Genomic DNA, 23,007 nt, shown 5'->3' on the forward strand with positions numbered 1-23,007 from the left:
TCAAAGAATAAAATCTCTTTCTAGAACCTCAGAATCTGCCTCTTTCAGACTGAAGTTTAGCCAAATCCATGAAAAAAGTGCTTGCTAAACCAACTAATTATCAGTACAAATAAAATTATAATGAAAAGTATATGAAGATAATTTGTCCTCAGATGCTCTTTACATATAGCAATTAATTCACAAATGATGAGACACTCATGTGCCTTCATGAAGGCAGGCCCTCAAGAGACCCGAAAAGGGAAGGGAAAGCTACCACCTGGAGGGAACCTGCTTCCTGAGCCCCCACCAAGGTCCGAAAAGGAGATCGTGGCTTCGTCCTCATCCTCAACGAGTTGCCAAACTGGGCTTGGTTATTATTCACACTTGGAAAGCATGAGGCTAGTCAGCCAGTCCCCTCCAGGTGGCTCAGGCTTCTTCCAAGTTCCTCGTGATTCCGATTTGCTATGTCCTCCGCCTGCATCTCTCCTCCATTCCATAACTGAGAGGACGTCGAGGTAGCTTCCGGATGCCTCCTCCACCATGGTTCTTCCATCCATCAGCTCTTCTTTCCTCGACTCTGTGGTATGTGGCTAGTGGAGTTTCCAACTCCCAGGGGACATTTCAGTTCCCCAAAGATAACACAGCTCGAAGTGGGTGTTTACTCGCTGGTGGTCTTATCTAAGATCAACACTGGCAGCTCTGCCTAGAGAGGCCTCTGGGGTCCGGGTAAGCAGAGGCTTCATGTCTCAGGAGGTGCCTGGTCACCATAGTTAGGGTTTTTCTGTTTGGGGATTTTTTTTTTTTTTTTTTTTGATTGGGTAGTTGGTGGCTCTGAAAAAGCTGCTCAAGTCTTCTCTGAGGACTACAGACCCCTCCACCCTCTCCACCTTCAGCCTCTCTGGGCTCCAGGGCCAAAAGAGGTCTACACTGAGGTGGCGGACAGGTCTGTGAAGGCCTCCTGGTGACATGCTCACATGTTGCTGGGACTAAAGATGGGATTTTAGCCACCACAGTGGGCCAGTGGGGAGATGTCTACCAACCGGAGGTACTTTGTCCATCACGTCCCACTTAAGGATTCAGTCCAACCTGGCCTGTGTTTCTGCTGTCCCAAGAGACTAGAAAGCTCCCATCCACCCTGAGGTTGATCTTTTAGGGCAGACTAGGTGGTCATTTGGCAATCAGCTGCTCTACTGCCTCACTGGACATCCTCACTGGACATCCTGCCCCAATTCTATCTTGTTCAGCGCAGATTGATTTTCCTGGAACACCATGTTCATTACGGAGCCAGATGGCATATCAGAAAGAGGACTTACTAGGACCAAGAGACTCAGGTGGGAGCCCCAGCACTGCCCCCAATAGCTGTATGGCTTTGGGGAAAGTGTGACCCTCTTGGCGTTCAGTTTTTATTCCAGTGAAATAAAGGATTCGGCCTCCCAGGGCTTGAAAGTCTTTCCAGCTCTTTCATTCTATGGTCTGTCTCTCTTCTGCTCAAGGATCTTCAGTGGCTTCCCTCCTGCGAATAAAGCCCAAACTTCTTGGGCTAGCAGCTCCCAAGTCACCTTCTAACATTTTTGTTAAGACCTCATCACCACCCTCCTCCAAGCCACCCAGCTTTCTCCTTGCTGCCCTGACATACTCTACCCACGCCTTCACCTCCCCTCCGCTTGCCGAGAAGCCCTCCCTTTAAAGCACTGCCCCAAGTTCATCACAGGCCTCTTTCCAGAGCCTTTGCTAACATCACTGCCACAAGCCCCAGCCTCAGGTTAGCTCCTCTCCTGAACTGCTAAAACTTCTCTGCAGACAACTCACTGACGCTTAGGGGTTCCTGCCTGGGCACCCAGCTGGATAAAGCACTCCAGAAAGGAAGGAATTCCTGGCGCCAAGGGAAATTAGGCAGTGGCTTTGACCTATGCTGGCAAGTCCTGTGGGCCTGGTATGAAACCGTTGTCATCTGCAGGCTGTTTTACAGGTTAGAAGCCACTTTCTCCCATTGCCTCAGTTCACCCTCAAAGACTCTGGGTAAGGGGAATCATTTGTGGTCTGCCTAAGGCCAGTCAATGAGGGAGGAGCTGTGCCTATGCTAAGCACAGATCTTCCACCTCCAGGTCCAACGTGTTTCCCTCTCAGAACGGGCTAAACTAGAGACCAAAACTGCTGGGGGAAGGCAAGGCAAGCTGCCATGTGAAAAAACACCAAGCCAAGCAGTCATCTCACAGCACCTGGCAGAAATGACTAAAGCATAGCCACTGGCTGAGGTTATCCCCACACCAGCTTGATCCAGAGGACGATCAGGAGCATTCTGCTTACCCGGGAGGTGGGACTCTCCTCCTCGGGAAGGTGGAAGATCACCAGCCTGGCTCCCCACAGGCTCCCGGGGCTCACAGAGGCCAGAGCAGCATCAGCGCACAGGAAACAACAGGGAGCCTGACTGGGGAGGTTTTGGAGCTCTCCTAGTGATGACAGCCTCATTTTACCCAGGGAGAAAGGGCGAGTATGCTAAGGTCACACAGCAATAAAGCTGCACCCAGACCCCAGAGCCCCTCTCCTCCCTCCCTCCTCCACCAGGACCATGCCCACTTGGGGCACCCCGCCACCCTGTGTTCCAGGGACAGCTGGAGCACATGCTTCACCTCTCACCAACCCAGCAATCCCGCAGGGCATCTGACCTCCACTGTTGACTTCTACCCAGAGGACACGAACATTTTTAGTTCCCAAGGAATGTACATCAGCCCCACAGAAGCTAGGCCACCTCTGAGATGGGGTTGCTGGTTTAAAACAAACACCAGCCTTCCTATATAAGGACCCGACAGCCACCAGGCACCACCTCCACCAGGAATCGCAGGTAGGTTCTCTCTCTACTCTCTTCATGTGAGTTTGCGGATGGGTTTATCATCTGTGATTGCTGCCCGTTCATTTAACTTCTCTGGGCCTCAGGAGCTCCCTCTAAACACAGGGGATGTTGGACAATCTGAGTCTGGCTGGCTGCTCAGAGACAAAGTTTGGCTTAGGAGCTACCTCTAACCCCCGCCCACGTCCCCTGGGGCCCTTGCTGGTTCAGCTTCCTCACTCCTCATAAAGACTTGCAAACAGCTCCTCAGAGCCTGGGATGAAAGGCACTGGGGAGGAGTGCCTTTCAGCCCCTATCAAGTCCTGCTGCCAGGCGTTCTGCTCTGAACAGCCTTGGAGAAAAGAACACACATCCTTCCATTCTCTTCTACCTTGGGAGCTGGAGAGGGGTCCTCTCTACACAGCAGTCAGGACCCCAGATGGTAAAGTCCCTCACCCTATCTGCCGGGCTCCTACCTGAGCAAGCTCAGAGGCACATGAGAAGGGGAGGCAGCTAGCTGGAGACCCTCTCTCCGCCAGGCCCACCTGTCTGCAACCCAGCTGAGGCCATGCCCTCCCTAAAGACCATCTGCAGCTTCCTGCTCCTGAGCGTGCTCTGGCTGGACTTGGCCATGGCAGGCTCCAGCTTCCTGAGCCCGGAACACCAGAGAATCCAGGTGAGACCTCCCCACAAAGCCCCACTCACTGATTAGCTATCTTGTTCCAGCCCTGCCACTTAGCAACCAGCTCTGTGACCCAGGGCACAATCTCTGGGCTTCAGCCTTTTCCCAGAGCACAGAGGACTCTGGGTCTGACCACGCTGTTTCTGGAAGGACATGAGGGCTTAGGGTTCTAAAGAGACCATTTCCCCCTTCCAGCAGAGAAAGGAGTCCAAGAAGCCACCAGCCAAGCTGCAGCCCCGAGCTCTGGAAAGCTGGCTCCACTCAGAAGATGGAGGCCAGGCAGAAGGGGCAGAGGATGAACTGGAAATCCAGGTTGGTACCTCTGCAGTTTTATGCTTCTTTGGCAGTAAGGGGGCTGGGGTCAGGGGAAAGGGAGGGCAGGGAGAGGTGGCAGTGAACAAGGTCCAACTACAAGCTCACCAGGACTACAAAATGGCACCACAGGAGCTGAGCTCTGCCCTGGGTTCTATGAGGTCTTTGCCTATTAAGAGAAAAAGACCTGGGAGAAGTAACTTTGCTAAAACAGAATAGGGATGGAAGAAGCCCGGGCAGAGGAGAGAGGGTGCCAGAGCCTCCAGGTGACTCAAACGGGACAGAAAATGTACAAATAAATGGCAGGTGCAGATTGAGTGCATACAGACAGAGACATGTACAAATAAATGGCAGGCCCAGATTGAAGATGTTTCTCTGCACAAAACCGTGTTTTACTCAGGGGCTTCTAGGGCCTGAACTGGGGGCTGGAATGCTCGAAACAGCACCCTGGATGGGAGAGCTGGCACCAGCCTGGGCTCCGACACTCACTCACCTCACCTGGAGGCAAGGAGGGGGCAGATCTGGCCGAGTTTTGCTCTGACAAATCGTGCGTGGGGCAAGGAGAAAGTTCAGAGACAACCCAACAGCAGAGAGGAGGAGGGAATAAAGGGATTTTATGGGGTTGTCTATGCAACCTTCCTGTGGCTATGGTTCAGGGAATGGTTTCTTCTAAGCGTTTGGATGGCGACACCATTTTGCAGCTAAAGCAGGATTCCCCCAGGGTAGCACTTAATAATGGCAGTTATTATAACTGAGCCCGAGTATACCAACTTTATCTCTAACTGCCTCACTCCTTGCTACACTCCATCTGCTCCCTATGACAACCTGTGAGGTAAGCAGGACTGGCATTATTCCTACTTTAGAGCCTAGGACAGTTTAGAGGTGAACTCACTTGCCCAAGGTACCACAGCAGCACGCGGTAGAGACGCAACACAAGGTGAGGGCTGACTCCAGTCCCCGAGCCCTCTTCCCCCTCACTGGTCTGGTGAACAGAGACAGCGCACAGTGGCCCAAGGGAGGCCTCTTCCTTCAGGAGGAGTGAAACGTGCCCACCTTGGCCTCTGCCGGCCTGTTCACCAGACTCTTCTCCAATTGAGGAAGAAAGCCATCCAGAAGCTCCCCCAGCTCCTGCTCACTCTTGTTCTCACCAGCATCCAGCGGTGTTCAGACCATTCCTCCACACCATGGGACCCACTAGATTCCCATTTTAAAGAGCTGCATATCCTTACGCTAAAACCAGGACATTTTGCTGCTAAGAGAGGCCAGCTCCACACATGGTCATCCCTGCCAGAGGAGCTGCACATTAGCCCAGATGAGGAAGAGGTCCTGGTGGCTGATGACGTAAAGTGGGGCTGGTACAGCAGGAAGTCTGCAGTTTCAGTGAAAGCCAGCCTCGGAGCATGTGACCCCCACTGCCTAGGCTAGAACCAGAAGTCAAATGCCTGGGAGGTGTTGAGCTGCCAGAAGAGGGGCGGCTACAGAGCCCTGGAGCACCCCACTACCAAAACCCCTCACATCCTATGGTCCCACCCACCTCTCTCTTCTCAGGCCCCTCTACCTCCCTGCAAATGTTTTCCTCCCAAATCAAGTTTCAGAATGGAAGACTCTGGAGACCAAGCCCCACTCCCATTGAACAGATGAGCCACTGAGGCCAAGAAGGAAGCCGGACCCCACTAGCCAGCACTACGCCACCTCTCACTTGCCTGCACCACAGTGCCAGGTGTTAGGCCAGTCCAGCAGTTTCCCAGACCAGTGCTCACGTTTCCTAAGATGTCAGCCAGGTGATCAGCCACTCCGCATTCACCTCAGACGTGGAAGAAAAATGAGTATTTACTGGAAGGGATGGAAGGCCCCAACTTTCCTTTTAAAAAAATAAAAATTAAGGGGCCGAGCACAGTGGCTCACACCTGTAATCCAAGCACTTTGGGAGGCAGAAGCAGGTGGATAGCTTGAGGTCAGGAGTTCAAGACCAGCCTGGCCAACATGGTAAAATCCTGTCTCTACTACAAATACAAAAATCAGCGGGGCATGGTGGTACATGCCTATAATCCCAGCTACTCAGGAGCCTGAGGCAGGAGAACCACTTGAACCTGGGAGGCAGAGGTTGTAGTGAGCCAAGATCGTGCCACTGCACTCCAGCCTGGGCAACAAAGCAAGACTTTCTCTCAAAAAATAAAAAATAAAAATCAGTCATGTCATTCCCCACTGGGTCCACCTTCACAGTGGAGTTAAGGGGAGGGAATAGATTCTGAAAAGGGAACACGTAGCTATTGGTTGTTTAATAGCTTCTCTGTGCCTGTGTCCTCACCTGTAAAATGGGCACAGTGGTAGCTCCTGCCCCGCAGGGAGGCACTGAGGACACCCAGCCTGACGCAGAGGAAGGGCAATGGGACTAAAGCAGTTTTCAGGGCCGGGTGGGTTTAAAACTGCTGCATTCTAGTCCTTGGCCTCCAACTCCTCGGGCTTCTACTGTGAGGACCAAATGACCCCGCACTAAGATCCTTCACTGACTCAGACAAGTCAGTATCCAACACGGCCAGGCACCAAGGTAGCCACTGGCAAACAGACAATCTCTGCTCTCAAGGAAAGTTTGCCATGTATCTGCAGCAGAGCTCCTTCCCACTTACCCAAAGCTTTGAGCTCCAATAAATCATCTTAGGAATGCCTGGAAAACCGGAGATGGGGCACTCTCCCTGTAGAGGGGAAGAAATGGAGGCACAGAAAGAAGGACTTGGCTCAGAGCCTCTTTCTAGGAAAATATCAGCTTTCTTTTGATTTTCCAGGCATCGAGGAAAGGGCTATGCATATAAGAGGAAAAAATACCTAAGGAAGGAGAAAAGGGAGAAGAAAAAACCAAGAGAGAATAGAGAAAGAAGTGGGGGCAGGGAAGGGATAGCCAGCAGGCCAGTGATGTGGATGCCAGGCAGACCCCCTGCCCCTCAGAGACACCCCTGCCAGGGCTTGAAATGCTGCCACTGGTGACTCAACCTTTTGTCTTCAAAACTGCAAGGAAGTAAAAAACTCATACTAGGGGACACCATAACTTTTACCAGCAACCCTCTTAGAGGCTAAGGCTGGGAGACATGGTGAGACTGCAAGATAAGTGTCTGACAGATGGTGAGTGGGAAGGTGAGCTGTGGCCCTGAGAAAGGCAGAGAACCTGGCTGAGGTGTCACTCAGCAATTCCTGCTGGGGCCCAAAGGGCATTCTCCCTCCCAACTTCTGAGGACAGAGCAGAGAGCCCAGAGCCCACTGTGGGATGCGGATGGCCATGACCACTGACAACTCCTGGGTCCTTCTTGCCCTGCCTTCTAGTTCAACGCGCCCTTTGATGTTGGAATCAAGCTGTCAGGGATTCAGTACCAGCAGCACAGCCAGGCCTTGGGGAAGTTTCTTCAGGACATCCTCTGGGAAGAGGCCAAAGGTGAGTCCTTCCTGGGCTGGGGTTTGCTCAGTTTCCTTGCAGCCCCATATAGGAGTTCACTCTGTTGGTGACGAGAATCTTCCCTAACCTCTGCCTCTCAAAAAAAACTTCTAATTTATCTTTCTCAAAGATCTGCAGGAGAGTGGCTGGGCTAGTATTTGTGAGTGACTCAGAAGGGAGTTCATCATAGTCTTTGTGTTCAAAGAATGTTCTAAGAACTAATACATTAACAAGCTTTGGGGCCTCAGTTCAATCTCAGCTTCCTTAACTGTAAAGTGGAGCTATTTTACCTATTGTGAGAGTCTACAATTACTTGGTGTTACACCATTTTCATTGTGTAACTTTACTCCACTAACAAAAGGAATTAGTGCCAAAATAGCACTTAGCATAGGCTCTACAGCCTGTTAAGCAGTTCCTTCCTGAGTTAAACAAAGGGTTTGCTTTGAATCCCCTCATCTTTAAAAAGGAAAAAAACAAAACAAAACAAAAAAAACCCAACCTATTGAGATGGCAGAAACGCTTGCACATCTGCAAAGCACCATCTTTACCAAGGCGGTGACCCCTCACCCCTGGGGAACAGCAGAAGTAGCATTCACCCCGCTGTGTGGACAAGGAAACTAAGACTCAGAGCTCTGAGGTGACTTGTCCAGGACACAAGAGTCCACACTTGACTGCTGCCCCCGACTTCAAGGCCAGTGCTTCCCCACAATGCCCCCCCATCACAACATCCCACCTCCAACATCACTACCGTGGAAGGAAAGCCTTCTGTGATGGCACTGGCAGGATGTGCACCCAGAATCCTAACTCAACCTCTTGCTTTCCAGAGGCCCCAGCTGACAAGTGATCACCCACAAGCCTCGCTCACCTCTCTCTTCCTCCCAAACTTAGAAGCGCTCATCTGGCTTTTCGCTCGCTTTGGCAGCAACTCCCACAACTGTTGTATGAGTTCAGGAGGTGAATAAATGTTCAAACTGCATGCTGATGTTCCAAATGGGAATTTATTTCAAAGAGGAAAAGTTAACATTTTACTTAAAAAAAAATCAAAATTTAAATTTAAAAAATTCTTGGTCAGTGGTTGGTGGGAAAGGAATAAAAGGACAAGCAGCAAGGCTAGTGTGCGTGCTTAGAAAACCCAGTTACAAGAACTCACTCAAGCAGAGAAGCTACTGCATGCATGCATTGTGTGGAATTAATACTCGGTTTTTGTTTTTGTTTGTTTGTTTATGTGACAGAGTCTTGCTCTGTCTCCGAGGCTGAAGTGCAATGGTGTGATCTTGGCTCACTGCAACCTCCACCTCCTGGATTCAAGCAATTCTCCTGCCTCAGCCTCCTGAGCAGCTGAGACTAAAGGCACGCACTACCACGCCTAGCTAATTTTTTTTTTTTTTTTTTTGTATTTTTAGTAAAGACAGGGTTTCACCATATTGGCCAGGGTGGTCTCAAACTCCTGACCTCCTGATCCACCCACCTTGGCCTCCCAAAGTGCTGGGATTACAGGCGTGAGCCACAGTACCCAGCTAAGACTGGGTTTCTTAGAGGAGGAGGAGAGAAAAGAGGAGAGCAGGAGGAAAAGGGGAAGAAGAAGAGGGAAAAGGGAAGAGGAGGAGGGAGAGAGGAGGAGGAGGGAGGGGGAGAAAAGGAGGGAGGGGGAAGAGGAGGGATGGAGAAGAAGAGGAGGGAAAGGGGAAGAGAAGAGGAGGAGGGAGAGGAGAGAGAAGAGCGGACCAAGGGAAAGAGGGAAGAGAGGAAGAACAAAGACACGGTTCCTTTAAACATCAGGGCTTCCTGAGTGCAAGGCTGCATTGACAACTTATTAACAACCAGCCAGGGTTGTGTGAACAAAGAAACTTCAGGATGACATTATCAGAGCCCAAAATCCATTCAAGGTCAGAGAGGAAGAGAGGAATGCCAAAGAGTGAATTTGAAATTAGACACAAGTGAGGTGCCCGACCACGGCTCTTGGGCACTGCTAAACAACGTTGAAATAGCTGCATTCTCCTTCCTCCTCCTCCACTACTGAGAAGGCCTGGCAAAGCAGACGCCTCCTGTCGGCAAGGCTGGCTGTTGCCATGGTCCCTTCACTGATACCAGGTGGGATCCCCAAACAGTCCCTCAACTCCAACCTACAGCAGAGATGAGCCTTGACTCTTACGTTCCACAACTTAATTCCAGTTACCACACCAGTCTTCCCAGGGGAAGGCCAGTCATGCCCAGCTTAGCCTAAAAGTGTGGACTGACTTGAGTGCGGGCGATGGATGGGACACATCGCTAAGGGGAGGGAAAGGCAAAGAACGAGGTGGCCCCAAAGAGCAGCACTGCCCACTTGCCAAGTCAGCCATCTGAGCGCTTGTGGGGAACATGCAGGAACCTTTCTGCAGAGACAGCTGGGGTAACGTCTGCACTCTGGAAAACGCCTACCACAGAGGGTGCTAGGAGCCAAGCATCTCCTCAAGTAAAATTCTGGCCACCCTGCACTCAGGCACTAACCACTGATCATGTGCCGCAGTCACAGAAAAACCCAACTGCTCTCCCTCACAGAGGAGCTGTGGTCTGTGAACACCACCTTCATCTGGGAACTTCTTAGAAATGCAGAATCTTGGACTGCACCCCAGCCCTAATCTATCAGGATCTGCATTTTTACAAGATCCCCAGGCTACTTAGTAAATGACTGATAGGAAATGGCTTAGAAGCCCTTTCTCAGGTGTCAGAGCAGACTGCAGGCCCCCCACTCACCCCCCACCCCCAGAAAGCCATGCCCCTACCTCCCCAGGTACCTGGCACAAGTAGGTACAGAGATCAACACACTTGTCCAGCTCTGTCACTTAGTTGGGATACAACCTCGATTATCACTAACTACCTACAGCCCTCTTATCAATAGCTAGAGAAGAGTAGCAGAGGCCCGATATGGCCAAAGTGGTCAGGAGCTGGTTTCTTTTTGAGAAAGCACCCACCACTGCTTGGGCTTGGAGGAAGACGGGTACTGGGCGCTGGACAAATGCTGATCACCTGATGCTTCCCCCACCAAAGACAAGAACTTACTTCTCTCTCAAAGGACTCACAAGCATTATTACCCATTTGCCTGGGTCATTCAAAGAGAAACAGATATGCACACCCACTGTGGACTAGGCACTCTCACCTGTGCCAGGCAACAAGGCATAGTGCAAAGATCTGGACTTTGGTCTCAGACCTGAATTTGGATACCAGCTGTATGATGCAGAATTTCTCAGGCTGCTCACATGTACAATGCCTACCTTGCTGGGTTACTGCCAAGACTGAACATGACATCTCACATGAGCCATGCCTAGTACAGGGCCCAGCATGTAGCTAAGCATTCAATTACGACAGCAGCCAGCACTTACTGCCACACCGATGCTGTGTACCGGGCACCATGTTAAATGCTCATGCAGATTAACATAATTTCACTTCATTTTCACAGCAAGCCTAATTATGAGGGAGAAAACTAAAGCTCAGAGAAATTAAGTAACTTTCCCAAAGTCACACAGCAAGCACGTGACCGACTCAAGGTCAGCGCCACAGGGCTCAAGTGCAGCTTTTTCATCCTGCTTCACAGCCTCTCAGCCAGTGCAGCCTCCCTTGCTCTATGGCCTAGGATGAGAGAGGTTTCCATTTTCATTCATTTTCCTTCAGAATACATTGGGTGAACTGGTAGTGGGGTGAGGACAATTTCAAGTCAACAATGGGCAAAAATATAATTTTCAAAGAAAATGGTTAGGGGACACCCGTGAGAAAATGTATTATTTCAAACACATTCCTGTGTCGGCTTTCTTAAACCCACTCCTTCATGCATCATTTAATAATACCACAAACTTAAGAGTCTCTGAAGTGGGGTGTATGCACCCCTAGGGTGAGCAAGTTATTTGCTAGAGAAAAAAAATTCTCCTTGTGAAAAAGCTTTTACTTTGTGTATAATTAGAATAGCACATCTACTTAAATTCTTATGCACTTATAGGTGTGTATTCAGAAATTCTCTTAAGACAGTGCACAGAGAAGAGTTGACACACCTCCACTAAGCTACCCACCTTAATCTGAATCCACTTTCAAACGTCACTGGCATTTAGGAGGCCGAGGTTGGTAGATCACCTAAGGTCAGGAGTTTGAGGCCAGCCTGGCCAAAATGGCAAAAACCCATCTCTACTTAAAAAAAAAAATTAGCCAGGTGTGCTGGTGGCACCTGTAGTCCCAGCTACTCAGGAGGTTGAGGCATGAGAATCACTTGAACCCAGGAGGCGGAGGTTGCAGTAATCCAGGATCGGGCCACTGCATTCCAGCCTGGGCGACAAAGCAAGACTCAGTCTCAAAAAAATCCCCAAAACAAAAAAAACTGTCACTGGCAAACGAGCATTTATTAACGCAGTGATCCAGAGAGGGACTGGCTGGCCACTAATCACCATCTTTGACAGTTTGCTTCTTCAATCACTGTACATTCCGGTGGCCATTTGCCCTTACTTTACAAAACTGAATGAAGCAAAATAAAGGTGCTGAAAGCAAATGATGTATCCATCTTCCTACAGAAAGATGGAAACACCAGAAAAGCCAAGAACAGACAGTCACAAGGACCATCACTGAGTGGACAAAGTCAACTGCACATTCAACTGTGAAAGAACTGAGACAAAGTTCAGGACTAGGCCAAATACATAATTATTGTATCTAAAAGACAAGGTGGCAACAGGGACTTCAAAGGTGTTTAACATTCTTGGAAAGAAGAGCGCCTTCCTTTCTATGTGTAGGTTTACTTTTTGGCCAGTGCACTTGTATTCAAGAATACCTTAGTACAAAATAGAAGGCTGAGTGCAAGTAATGAAACAGAATTTGCTTCAGAGTTTACCCAGAGGCATCAGGAGTTCACAGTCCAACGCCCACCATCCAACTGATTCATCAACACCCCCAGGGCCTAGATTTTTCTTCCTCCTACAGCCTTGCACTGGAAACAAAAAAAGAAGAAAGTCTCTACATAGGTTAAAAAGAAGCAGTGTGTCTGAGTTCCCAGGCAGTAAAATGAGTTAACACTCTAATGCGTAGAACTTTAAGATTTCTTTTTAGAAGCGGGGAGGTGGGGTGGTTGGGGAGACAGAATCTTGCTCTGTCACCCAGGCTGGAGTGCGATGGTGCCATCTTGGCTCACTGCAACCTCCACCTGCCGTGTTCAAGCAATTATCCTGCTTAAGCCTCCCAAGTAGCTGGGACTACAGGCGTGTGCCACCACGCCTGGCTAATTTTTATATTTTTAGTAGAGATGGGGTTTCACCATGTTGGCCAGCCTGGTCTCAAACTCCTGACCTCAAGTGATCTGCCCACCTTGCCCTCCTGAAGTGCTGGGATTATAGGAGTGAGCCACCATGCCCAGCCGAACTTTAAGAATTCTTAAATGCAGTTTAATTTTACAGAGAGCCATACAGATACTCAAAGTCTCCAGCTATCTGGATTCCTGGGTTACAAAGCTAGCCAACAACCAGACTAACCCAATGCATCATTCAGGTAGGTTACACAAACACAGAGAGCCTGGGTTGGCTAGAGGACCCATCACTTTATTTTCAGAAAAAGATGGCCAAAAAGGGGAAAAAAAATACAGAGGCATACCCGCAGCACAGTGAAAACAATCAGCCATCCAAAAAACTGAATCAAACACAATGCCGACCAGCTTTCATGCCCACACAGGCCAGGTTTCACTGTGCAACAGCACATAAATGATCATCTAAATCCTAGAGAGAAAAGTAAATAGCACCTTGTGCTTTTCCTTGGCAGGTGGATGACACAGGCTCAGAGACTTCCTTGTCATCGTCGCTTTTCCTCCTCTAACACAGGGCTAGCTGGTTTCACCTGTAGGCAGTATTGACTTCAGGACTTGTTGTAGAGGAGATGGTTGTGCTGCAGTTCACTTGGTGACAATAAAGCACTTTGATATATTCAGCAGTCCCCCAAATCTTCCAAGTAGGATATCAAGGTCTCCCCTGACTTCCTATGTGGGCAAATCTGCAGCACAGACAACGTAACAGCACAACTAATCCATGAAGACGGACAGTGAATCAAGGCCAAGTTCCAGACCAGTTACTTGTGTACCACGGGCAAGATGGAAATACCAGATATGAAATATTAAATCCATTCCATTTTAGCTTACAAGGTTCAAATGCACCTTCCAAAAACACCTAGAGGAATTTAGGATTCCATAAGTGATGTGTTTTACAATTTAAGCCTCCAAGAACACAGACGAGGGACTCTAGGTGACCTATCTACCTCACTGCAGAAGATCGGGGTGAAGGATCCTTTGAAACAAAGTACAGTCTCCTCTCACTTAACCCTGGACCATTAGAACCTCTAGGGCCTGTAACAAATATACCTTTACAAGGCACCAGCAGGATGCAGAGCAAAGCTCAGAACTTGAGATGACTCAGCTGCTCAAAAGGTGAAGGAGAGGCTCTCACTTCTAAAACACAGAAAGACAGGACAAGGAAAGGCAAAGGCAAGGGGACACCCAGGAGAAGCAGGAGAGGGACTGGCACATTTGTGGACACCAGGCCTGCTTATTGTGGATAGACCATATAAGACGGCTGAGCTGCCCAGCAGCTTTCGAGAATTACTTTGATTCACCTCTCAACCTGGGCAGGGCACACAAGGGACTGTTATGCAAGATGAAATGAGGATTGTTTTTGGTCAAATGTTCCAGAGAAGGGGGCAAAAGTGAAGCAAAAGGAGGCTGGGAACCTCTGACACAAGACTAGCAGATAGTTTCTGCTGCAAACTGAACCTTATCGGCTTAACACACCCATACAGCAGCCCTGAAGGCATCAGTGAGTAGGAAGTACCTCCTCTGGGGTCCTCTTCCCCAAGAAGCCCTCTTCCTGGAGTCCCCCAGTCTGTCCTGGATCTCCATCATGAACAATGAGCACTCCTCTGCACATATCCATATCAATGGCAGTGGAACCAATGAGACCAGCAGACGAAGTCCTTCTGCCTGTGCCGACGCTGGAGTTGACACCAGAACAGTGACAGCTAAACTGAAGCGTTATCCAGGGAAGTAAGGAAGAGGACTTCACTGGTTGCAAGAAAATAAACCTCTGAGCTAGGTCTCCAATTAATTTCCCCCAAAAGGTTTCCCACTTGGGAGTCTGTTTTTAGAACTGAGAACCAGGAACTGAGTTACACACCCACATGTGCTTAGACGAGTAGGCAGGTAACTTTATTCACAAACTGCTCAAAAACACAGGCTGCAGAGAACAGGATTTGGACTGGCAAACTCACTATACCCTCATATCACACACTTTCTTCTTTGCTGCCTACCCTGGAACATTTTGGCTGGGAAGCAAAACCCCAATGCTATTACAGGCAGTCTCCATATCCCTCATTCCACACCCACCCCACCCCACCCACCACCCAGAAGCTGACACCTTATAACCCACTTTGAGGAAAATATCCTGTCCCGGTTTTCTGTGTTCCAATCAGCTCTCCAAACACATCCTCAACCTGTGACACAGACTTCAAGCCAGCCTGCATTCTGTCAGGCTGCTGGTTGCCCTGCAGGGTGGAAAAGCAAAAGAGAAAACAAATCAGGCTTAATGCTCACACTAATGCAGCAAAAGACTGGTTTGGCCTGGTTTTTAAAAAACACAGAATGCGAGTTTTATGACCTTTTCTGGCAGACTCCCGATGACTGTACCATCTCTGCTTAGAGACTGTAGAGGCGACTGGTGTTCTCACGCAAGGCAGCCAAGGTGCGGGAGAGTGGCTGATCTTTGACCCTGGCAATCTCTCGGACTGTATGCAAGGCCAGGCCCGGGTGGGCATACTGACAAAGGCTTTTGGGAACCTGGAAGACATCAAGCAGTCATAACATCATTGTGCTGTCTGTGCACAGTCATAATCTAGAACTCCCTCCCTGTCCCTTCCCCAGCAAGGACCTCTTTGGGACTGCCCTGTAGAGACCCCTTTACCTGCAGGTGCAGGGAGAGTCCTAGTCATGGGGGCTCTGGGTGAGCAGGGTCCCACGCTTCCTTGGACTACCCTCTACAGGGTAGGGCTTTGCACTGCCTGGAAGAGAGTGGTTACCCTTCAGCTTCTCAGCCCCCTAGACTTTTGGTTCTGCAAAGCAATAGCAAGGAGGCATCTATACAGTCCAGGATGGGACCAAGAAGTCACTGGGGCTCTGGCCCTGACAACCTTGTAAGGGTGAGCACCCACCTCCCCACCCTCTCCCTCCAGTGCCTCCCCTACCTGGCGAGGAAGGAAGTAGGGAGCATCCGTTTCCACGATGATTCTCTCCAGTGGGATCTGCCTCAGGGCTTCCCGGGCCTCCCAGGCGGAGGAGTATGTCAGCACTGCCGTGAAGCCCACAGACATGTTGGGAAAGTACTTCAGCAGGGGCTCGATGACTGGGTAGCTGCCAGTGAAGCAATGCCTGGGGACAGAACTCCACATCAGGGCTGGCTCACAGTCCCCTCTGCAGTAGCCCCCAGCTCCCCCTAGACCCATCACCCCTTTTCAATGATTCCCAGAAATGGAAAGATTGCATCCAAGGGAAGGACTCCACAGTAAGCAAAAAGGGCCAGCTCCAACATAGGAAGCCCCGAGATGGCACTTGGTGAGTGATGCTCAGAGATCAACACACACCACACACACTGCAAAGGGCTCTGCAGTCACCTGAAATGGCCACCACAGAGAACACACTGGGATAAGAAATGCTTCTAGGGCCGGGCGCGGTGGCTCACGCCTATAATCCCAGCACTTTGGGAGGCCAAGGCGGGTGGATCACAAGGTCCTAAGTTCAAGACCAGCCTGGCCAAAATGGTGAAACCCCGTCTCTACTAAAAATACAAAAATTAGCTGGGCACGGTGGCAGCCACCTATAATCCCAGCTACTCGGGAGGCTGAGGCAGGAGAATCACTTGACCCCAGGTGGCAGAGGTTGCAGTGAGCCAAGATCGTGCCACTGCACTCCAGCCTGGGTGATACTCTATCTCAAAAAAATTAAAATTTTAATTTAAAAAAAAGGAAACGCTTCTAACACTAAAGAGGAGCAAAATCAAAAACTGTGGCCCCTATGATGACAACGACAGCATATAAAAATTATGCCCGTGTAGTCAAATCAACTGAAAGGAAATGTAACAAAATATTGAGGAGTGGAACTACAGGTGAATTTTCTTCTCTTAATCTGATACAAGCTCATGTTCTTGGTGCCATATATATAGTTGCCAATCTGGAAATCCAGGACCTCTTCCTGCAATACTACTCATTAGGTCACCTTATCCCTGGCCTATCAGCCACCATTACATTTCCTTCAAAGTTAGCCCAAAATGCAGCAATGAAAAACCAACCAACCCAGAAAAGCCAACTGACTGCCTCATGCTTGGTGCGTGTACCAGCCAGGGGTCGGAGGCTTCACTCACTCTGCTTAGGCACCCAAAAGCCCTGACATCCCCATCCCCCTTTTTCTGCCATCTGACAAGACCCAATTTCGGTGTAGAGTCCTTGTTATTCAGCCAACCTCTCTCTCAACCATCTTTAAGGAGCTGGCTGGGCATCACCTCCTGAGTCTTCTGGCTGGGCTATGATATGAGGCCCCTGCTCTGGCTCCCGCAGCACCTATGACCACCCAGTCCCATATACTATGTAGGCAGAAGCCACCAGCCAGTCTGTCTACTCACAGCACCTCCAGATGTCCCCAGAAGCAAGCCAATGCCCAGTACCTACACATAGAAGGAGTTCAGAAGTCCAGAGAGTTTACCAAACTGAACTTAAGAACCCCTAGATGCCATACTGATAAAACATGACCTTGATTTTCATAATGGGGAGGAAAGGAACTTTCAAATTCAAAACAGGAAAAAAAAATGTCCTTTCAAGTACCCTAGGATGCCCTGTGTGCTAAGCCACCAGACCCCAGGGCAGCCTCTCCCAAGATCAGCAGTCCTCATTACTGAGAACTGAGACTCCATTTCCGCCCATCCCCAGGAAAAGGGCACAAAAGGCCCCTTGGGCTCACTGGTGATTTAGGGTTATTAGTTGAAATCATATGAAGTTGCTATTTTGTGAGAAAAAAAAAAAAGGTCAAATATGAAAAATTTAATGTGGTTTAACTAAATAGTTAATTCTTTAGAAAAGATAATGTATAGGCTGGATGTGATGGCTCACACTTGTAATCCCAGCACTTTGGGAGGCCAAGGGGGTTGGATCATGAGGTCAGGAGTTCAAGACCAGCCTGGCCAACATGATGAAACCCTGTCTCTACTAAAAATACAAAAATTAGCCAGGCATGGTGGCACATGCCTGTAATCCCAGCTACTCAGGAGGCTGAGACAGGAGAATTGTTTGAACCCAGGAGTCGGAGGTTGCAGTGAGCTAAAATCGCACCACTGTACTCCAGGCTGGGTGACAAGAGTGAGATTCTGTCTTGAAAAAAAGAAAAAGAAAAGATAGTGTATAATGACAGAATACGATCAATGCTCTCCTCAATGGCTTCTCATTTTTCCAACTAACGTCCCAGACAGAGGGAAGTGTTTCTTTCATTTGCCCGCTGAAGTTTCAGTCTTCTAACCTATGGATCTTGTAGTCAGGGGGCACAAACTTTTTCATGATGTCTAGCAGATCTTCATCAGCTTCTCGGCAATGGATCACCAAGGGCTTCTTTAGAGACACAGCCAGCTGTAGCTGTCTCTCAAATACCTAGGAGAGAACACAGCAACAACCTCTGCCAGTTAGCAGCATTTCACAAGTTCCATTACATCTGGAACACCCAGTGTTTTCAACTCTTAACTATATAGTGTAATAATAATAGCTAACGATTATTGGGCACACTTTGGGTCTAACATAAACTGCAATCCTCACAACTGCCCTGAGGCAGATGCTGCTGGCCTTGCAGCATGCAGTGAGGGCAAGTTAACTTGCAGCCACCAGAATCCAAACTTGAACCCTGCCAGTCCACACAGTAACCACTATATGATGCCGACCTGCGATGGCAGGGGCAGGGCAGGGATCAAGAACATAAAGTACAAAGTTAATATCTCTCACCTCACTCTCCCCACCTCTACTCTCAAGAAATATCAACTTTCAGACCTCTCCCTGTGCAGAGCTGTTGGGGATGGGCGGGGTGGGGGTGGTGTTTGTGTGTATGTCCAGTAAGATGCCTGGCTCTCAGAAGGTGCTCAAATATTTGTTAAAGGAAAAAATATTACACTTATTTTCTACAAGTTACTTTTTATTTTTCTTTTCCTTTTTTTTTTTTGAGACAGAGTCTTGCCCTGTCGCTCAGAACAGAGTGTAGTGGCGCGATCTTGGCTCACTACAGCCTCCATCTCCTAGGTTCAAGCAATTCTCCTGCCTTAGTCTCCCAAGTAGCTGGAATTACAGGCACACACCACCTTGCCTGGCTAATTTTTGTATTTTTTGTAGAGATGGGGTTTTGCCATGTTGGTCAGGCTGGTCTCAAACTCCTGGCCTCAAGTGACCTGCCTGCCTCAGCCTCCTGAAATGCTGAGATTACAGGCATGAGCCGCTATGCCCAGCCAATTTGCTTCCTTTATTCAATCAAAGTCGAATATCCTCACAGGTCAGTATTTACAGATACACTTTTCTCTTTATGACTAGCCACTTTTACATCTTCATTATTGTTAATTTAAATGAAAAAAGTAGAGTTAGGACCTGTTCTTTCCTCTAATAAGGCCAGGTTTAGAACAAAAAAAAGTATTAATTTGCCAAGCGCAGTGGCTAATGCCTGAAATCCCAGCACTTTGGGAGGCTGAGCCGGGTTTGAGGTCAGGCATTCAAGACCCTGGACAACATGGTGAAACCCCATCTCTACTAAAAATACAAAACTTAGTTGGGCGTGGTGGCGCACGTCTATAATCCCAGCTCAGGCATGAGAATCCCTTGAACCTGGGAGGCGGTGGTTGCAGCGAGCTGAGATCACGTCACTGCACTCCAGCCTGGACAGAGCAAGACTCTGTCTCAAAAAAAAAGGGATTAATTCATTATAAGCAAATTACCTCACATTAATGTTTCCATGAGTAGTTTTTTCAACTGTGGAATATAATTTGTGTTTATGTTTTTAGCATCAATGAGATACTTTTGGTAATTTGAGTCAGGTGATACACAAGTCTAACACCGGTACTGCCTCTTCTCAAAATAGCAACACTAAGGCAATACCAATTCTGACGTAACTTTTGTTTAATCTGTATTTTCAACTAAAGGAAAATGATCACAGACACCAAAACTATAGACTGCTTGGTAGAGGATTTAAAGGCTGGCCAGTTCCACTATCAATAGGTGGCTGGAGCCCCTCCTATCTGCACCTGCTAAGCTGTTCATCTGTCCTCCCCTGACCCCTACACAGGAAGAAGAGAGGTTTCAAGAGATTCCAATTCCATCATTTCATTCCTGCCTCTACAGAATTATTCCTCAGAGTAGTGAAACTATTAGAGCTTTAGGACAGAATATTACACAGCTGTTAAACATTTTTCAAAGTATAGTTGATGAATGGGAAAATTTCACAAGTGAAAAAGACACTTAAAATTATTTGATTTCCCAATTTCTTTTTTTTAATACAAACACATGCATACAACCTATGTTTCTTTGATTTTATGACAAGTGTTTGGAAGACAAGCACTTTGCAATTGTTCCTTGCAATTTTATTATCCCTTGTAATTTTCCAAGGGACAATAACATTACAATTATAATGTTTCATAAAACACATTCAGATTTCAAAAATGTTAAGACGGAAGAAGAACTAATTAGAATGCAGGAACTTGTGGTTGGACAGGAGCTATTCGCAGCAATTGTCCTCACCAGGAACCCAGCTGAAAAAGAACAGGAGTGAAGGAGGTACTGATGAGTTATTATCCAGCATAATTACTCACTTCTACCTGCCTAAGCTTGGATCCTAACTGATTCATTATTTCTACAGATTCCAGAGTTAGTCTCTCCTGGGGGTTGCCCTGGGCATCTCTTGCATATTTATTACCTTAATAATTAATTAATTCCCCTTTAACACAAGTAAAGAGATGTGGTCTGGATAGCAAAGGACAGTCTCCTCTCCCAGTATGAGTATATTTCATAGTCATATTGGTTGATGTGTGCAACTTACACACAATCTATTCATGATCTAACTCTCATGAGTTAAATATAAATAGTTCATCTGTAAACACACAGATAAACAAGGAAAAAGTTAATAGTAATTTGCTCTAAGCAGCAGAATAACTACCCATGCTTTCTCCCATTGTTGTGCTTTTCTCTATTTTCCAATGTTCCAGGAAACCTTAGGTACAGCATCTAAGCTCTCTTACAATAAGCCAGGTCTGGCACCCTATCATATTGGCCAGATACAGTCCTTCCATAGGCTTTTTTTTTTTTTTTTTTAAATGTAATAGAGACAGAGTCTCACTATGGTGCCTAGGCTGGTCTTGAACTCGTAGGCTCAAGCAATCTCCTGCCTCAGGCTCCCAAAGTGTTGGGACTACAGCCGTGAGCCAAGGCACCCAGTCCTCTATAGGTTGTTGCTCTTCCCTTCACAAAATAAAAAACTCAGCAGGACACATCAAGAGCTTGCTAACTGTTATGCTTTTAGTAAATGCAACTCAGTACTGATGTCCAACTAGGTACAGTTGCCAGTCACCACCATTCACCTCATTTGGGTGCCAAATTATTTATATCAAAACAGTATATCCACATACCCCACCCAGCCTAGGAGTCTCTGGTATTGACAAGTATTTTCTAGTCTTCCTCTCCTTTACAGGCAGCTTAGCCCTCCCCCACCCAGCATTTCCTCAGGCTCATTATCTTCCAGTCTTGAATTGCACCTCACCAAGCCAAATGACACCTGCAAGACTGTATTTATCACCCTATGCTATCACTTCTAGTTCAGTTTGTTGTGCAGGGAGCTCTATGGACCTTTAAATGCAGATCTGAGACCTTGTTAATTTTGTTTTGAGACAGGGTCTCACTCTGTCACACAGGCTGCAGCATGATCATGGCTCACTGCAGCCTCAACCTCCCAGGCTCAAGCAATCCTCCTGCCTCAGCCTCCTGAGTAGCTGGGAACTTAGGCATGTGCCATCATATCCAGTTTTTGTTTTTTTGTTTTTTTTTGTAGAGACAGGGTTTCGCCATATTGCCAGGTTGGTCTCCAACTCCTGGCTTCAGGTGATCCGTCCGCCTTGCTGTCCCAAAGTACTGGGATTACAAGCATGAGCCACTGGCTAATTACAGATGTGAGCCGCCAGCTAATTTTTGTATTTTTAGTAGAGACAGGGTTTCGCCACGTTGACCAGGCTGATCTCAAACTTCTGCCCTCAAGCGATCAACCCATCTTGGCCTCTCAAAGTGCTGGGATTACAGGTGTGATCCTGTAAATACAAAAAATTGGCTGGGTGTGGTGGCAGGAATTTCTAATCCCAACTACTTGGGAGGCTGAAGCAAGAAAATCACCTGAACCCTGGAAATGGAGGCTGTAGTAAGCCAAGATCATGCCATTGCACTCCAGCCTGGGATACTATGTCTCAAAAAAAAAAAAAAAAAAAAAAAAAAAAAAAATTAGCTGGTGTGGTGGCTGGCACCTGTAATCCCAGCTACTCAGGAGGCTGAGCCAGGAGAATCCCTGGAACCCAGGAAGTGGCGGTTGCAGTGAGCTGAGACTGCACCACTGCCCTCCAGCCTGGGTGACAGAGCAAGATTCCATCTCAAAAAAAAAAAAAAAAAATTTTTTTTTTAAATTAGCCAGGCAATGGTGGTGTGCACCTGCAGTCCCAGCTACTTAGGAGGCTGAGATGGGAGGATCATTTGAGCCCAGGAGGTTGAGGCTGCAGTAAGCTATGACTGCGCCACTGAATTCCAGCATGAGCGGCAAAGACATTTTCTCTGGGGAAAAAAATTCTAAAATACTAGAACTCTTACACTGCCAAAGCACTGTGCTCAAAAAATATTGGAGGGAAAAATATTAACAGAGGCCAGGCACAGTGGCTCACACCTGTAATCCCAGCACTTTCAAAAGCCAAGGCAAGGGGATCAGTTGAGGTCAGGAGTTTGAGACTAGTCAAGTGAACATGGTGAAACCCCACCTCTACTAAAAATATAAAAATTAGCCAGGCAAGGTGCCACACACCTGCAGTCCCAGCTACTCGAAAGGCTGAGGTAGGAGAATCACTTGAGCCCAGGAGGCCGAGGCTGCAGTGAGCCAAGATCACACCACTGTACTCCAGCCAGGGGTAACAGAGCGAGACTCTGTCTCCAAAAACAAAAAGAAAAAGAAAAATATATTTGCCAGGCTCAGTGGCTCACACCTATAATACTAGCACTCTGGGAGGATGAGGCGGGCGGATCACATGAGGCTGGCAAATCAAGACCAACCTGACCAACACGGAGAAACCCCGTCTCTACTAAAAATACAAAATTAGCTGGGCGTGGTGATGCATGCGTGTAATCCCAGCTACTCAGGAGGTTGAAACAGGAGAATCACTTGAACCTGGGAGGCGGAAGTTGTGGTGAGCCAAGATTGCACCATTGTACTCCAGCCTGGGCAACAAGAGTGAAACTCCATCTCAAAAAAAAAAAGAAAGAAAAAAAGAATACTAACAGAGTATTGCCATGATCTTTGGTTGAATTAGAAATTATGCATTTTTTAATATTTTTTCAAATATTCTGCAATGGATACGTTAAAAAAATAAAGAAAACCAGGCTGGGCATAGTGACTCATGCCTGTAATCCCAGCACTTTGGGAGGGTGAGGCAGCCAGATCACCTTGAGGTCGAGTTCGAGACCAGCCTGGCCAACATGGTGAAACCCCAT

General features: G+C 48.1%; 2 protein-coding genes across 5 annotated transcripts in view; one reads left to right on the forward strand and one right to left on the reverse strand.

The window, feature by feature from the left end:
* TATDN2 (TatD DNase domain containing 2) overlaps positions 1-23,007 on the reverse strand; it is a 66,345-nt gene that overhangs the window by 14,307 nt on the left and 29,031 nt on the right. For 2 of the 4 annotated variants that reach the window (XR_010337230.1, XR_010337229.1), the window contains exons 5-8: positions 17,768-17,895; positions 15,451-15,634; positions 14,868-15,046; positions 14,640-14,754 (exon numbers count right to left, since the gene is read on the reverse strand). Coding sequence is in view for 1 of the 4 variants with exons in the window: in XM_012471826.2 (XP_012327249.2) it covers positions 14,906-15,046; positions 15,451-15,634; positions 17,768-17,895 (453 nt within the window). In the remaining 3 variants the exon portion in view is untranslated. Of the gene's footprint in view, positions 1-12,749; positions 14,755-14,867; positions 15,047-15,170; positions 15,268-15,450; positions 15,635-17,767; positions 17,896-23,007 lie in introns of those variants that run through there. The other 2 variants (XM_012471826.2, XR_001110503.2) reach the window with 2 other exon arrangements.
* GHRL (ghrelin and obestatin prepropeptide) lies at positions 1,224-8,282 on the forward strand. Its single transcript, XM_064361991.1, has 7 exons — positions 1,224-1,310; positions 1,780-1,948; positions 2,085-2,821; positions 3,346-3,482; positions 3,684-3,800; positions 7,116-7,224; positions 8,049-8,282. The coding sequence occupies exons 4-7, from the start codon at positions 3,375-3,377 to the stop codon at positions 8,066-8,068; spliced, it is 354 nt and encodes a 117-aa protein (XP_064218061.1). The 5' UTR covers positions 1,224-1,310; positions 1,780-1,948; positions 2,085-2,821; positions 3,346-3,374; the 3' UTR covers positions 8,069-8,282.

This window comes from Aotus nancymaae, unplaced genomic scaffold (genome assembly GCF_030222135.1).
Source record: "Aotus nancymaae isolate 86718 unplaced genomic scaffold, 86718_ANA_hifiasm-v0.15.2.pri h1tg000046l, whole genome shotgun sequence".
Taxonomy (NCBI): domain Eukaryota; kingdom Metazoa; phylum Chordata; class Mammalia; order Primates; family Aotidae; genus Aotus; species Aotus nancymaae.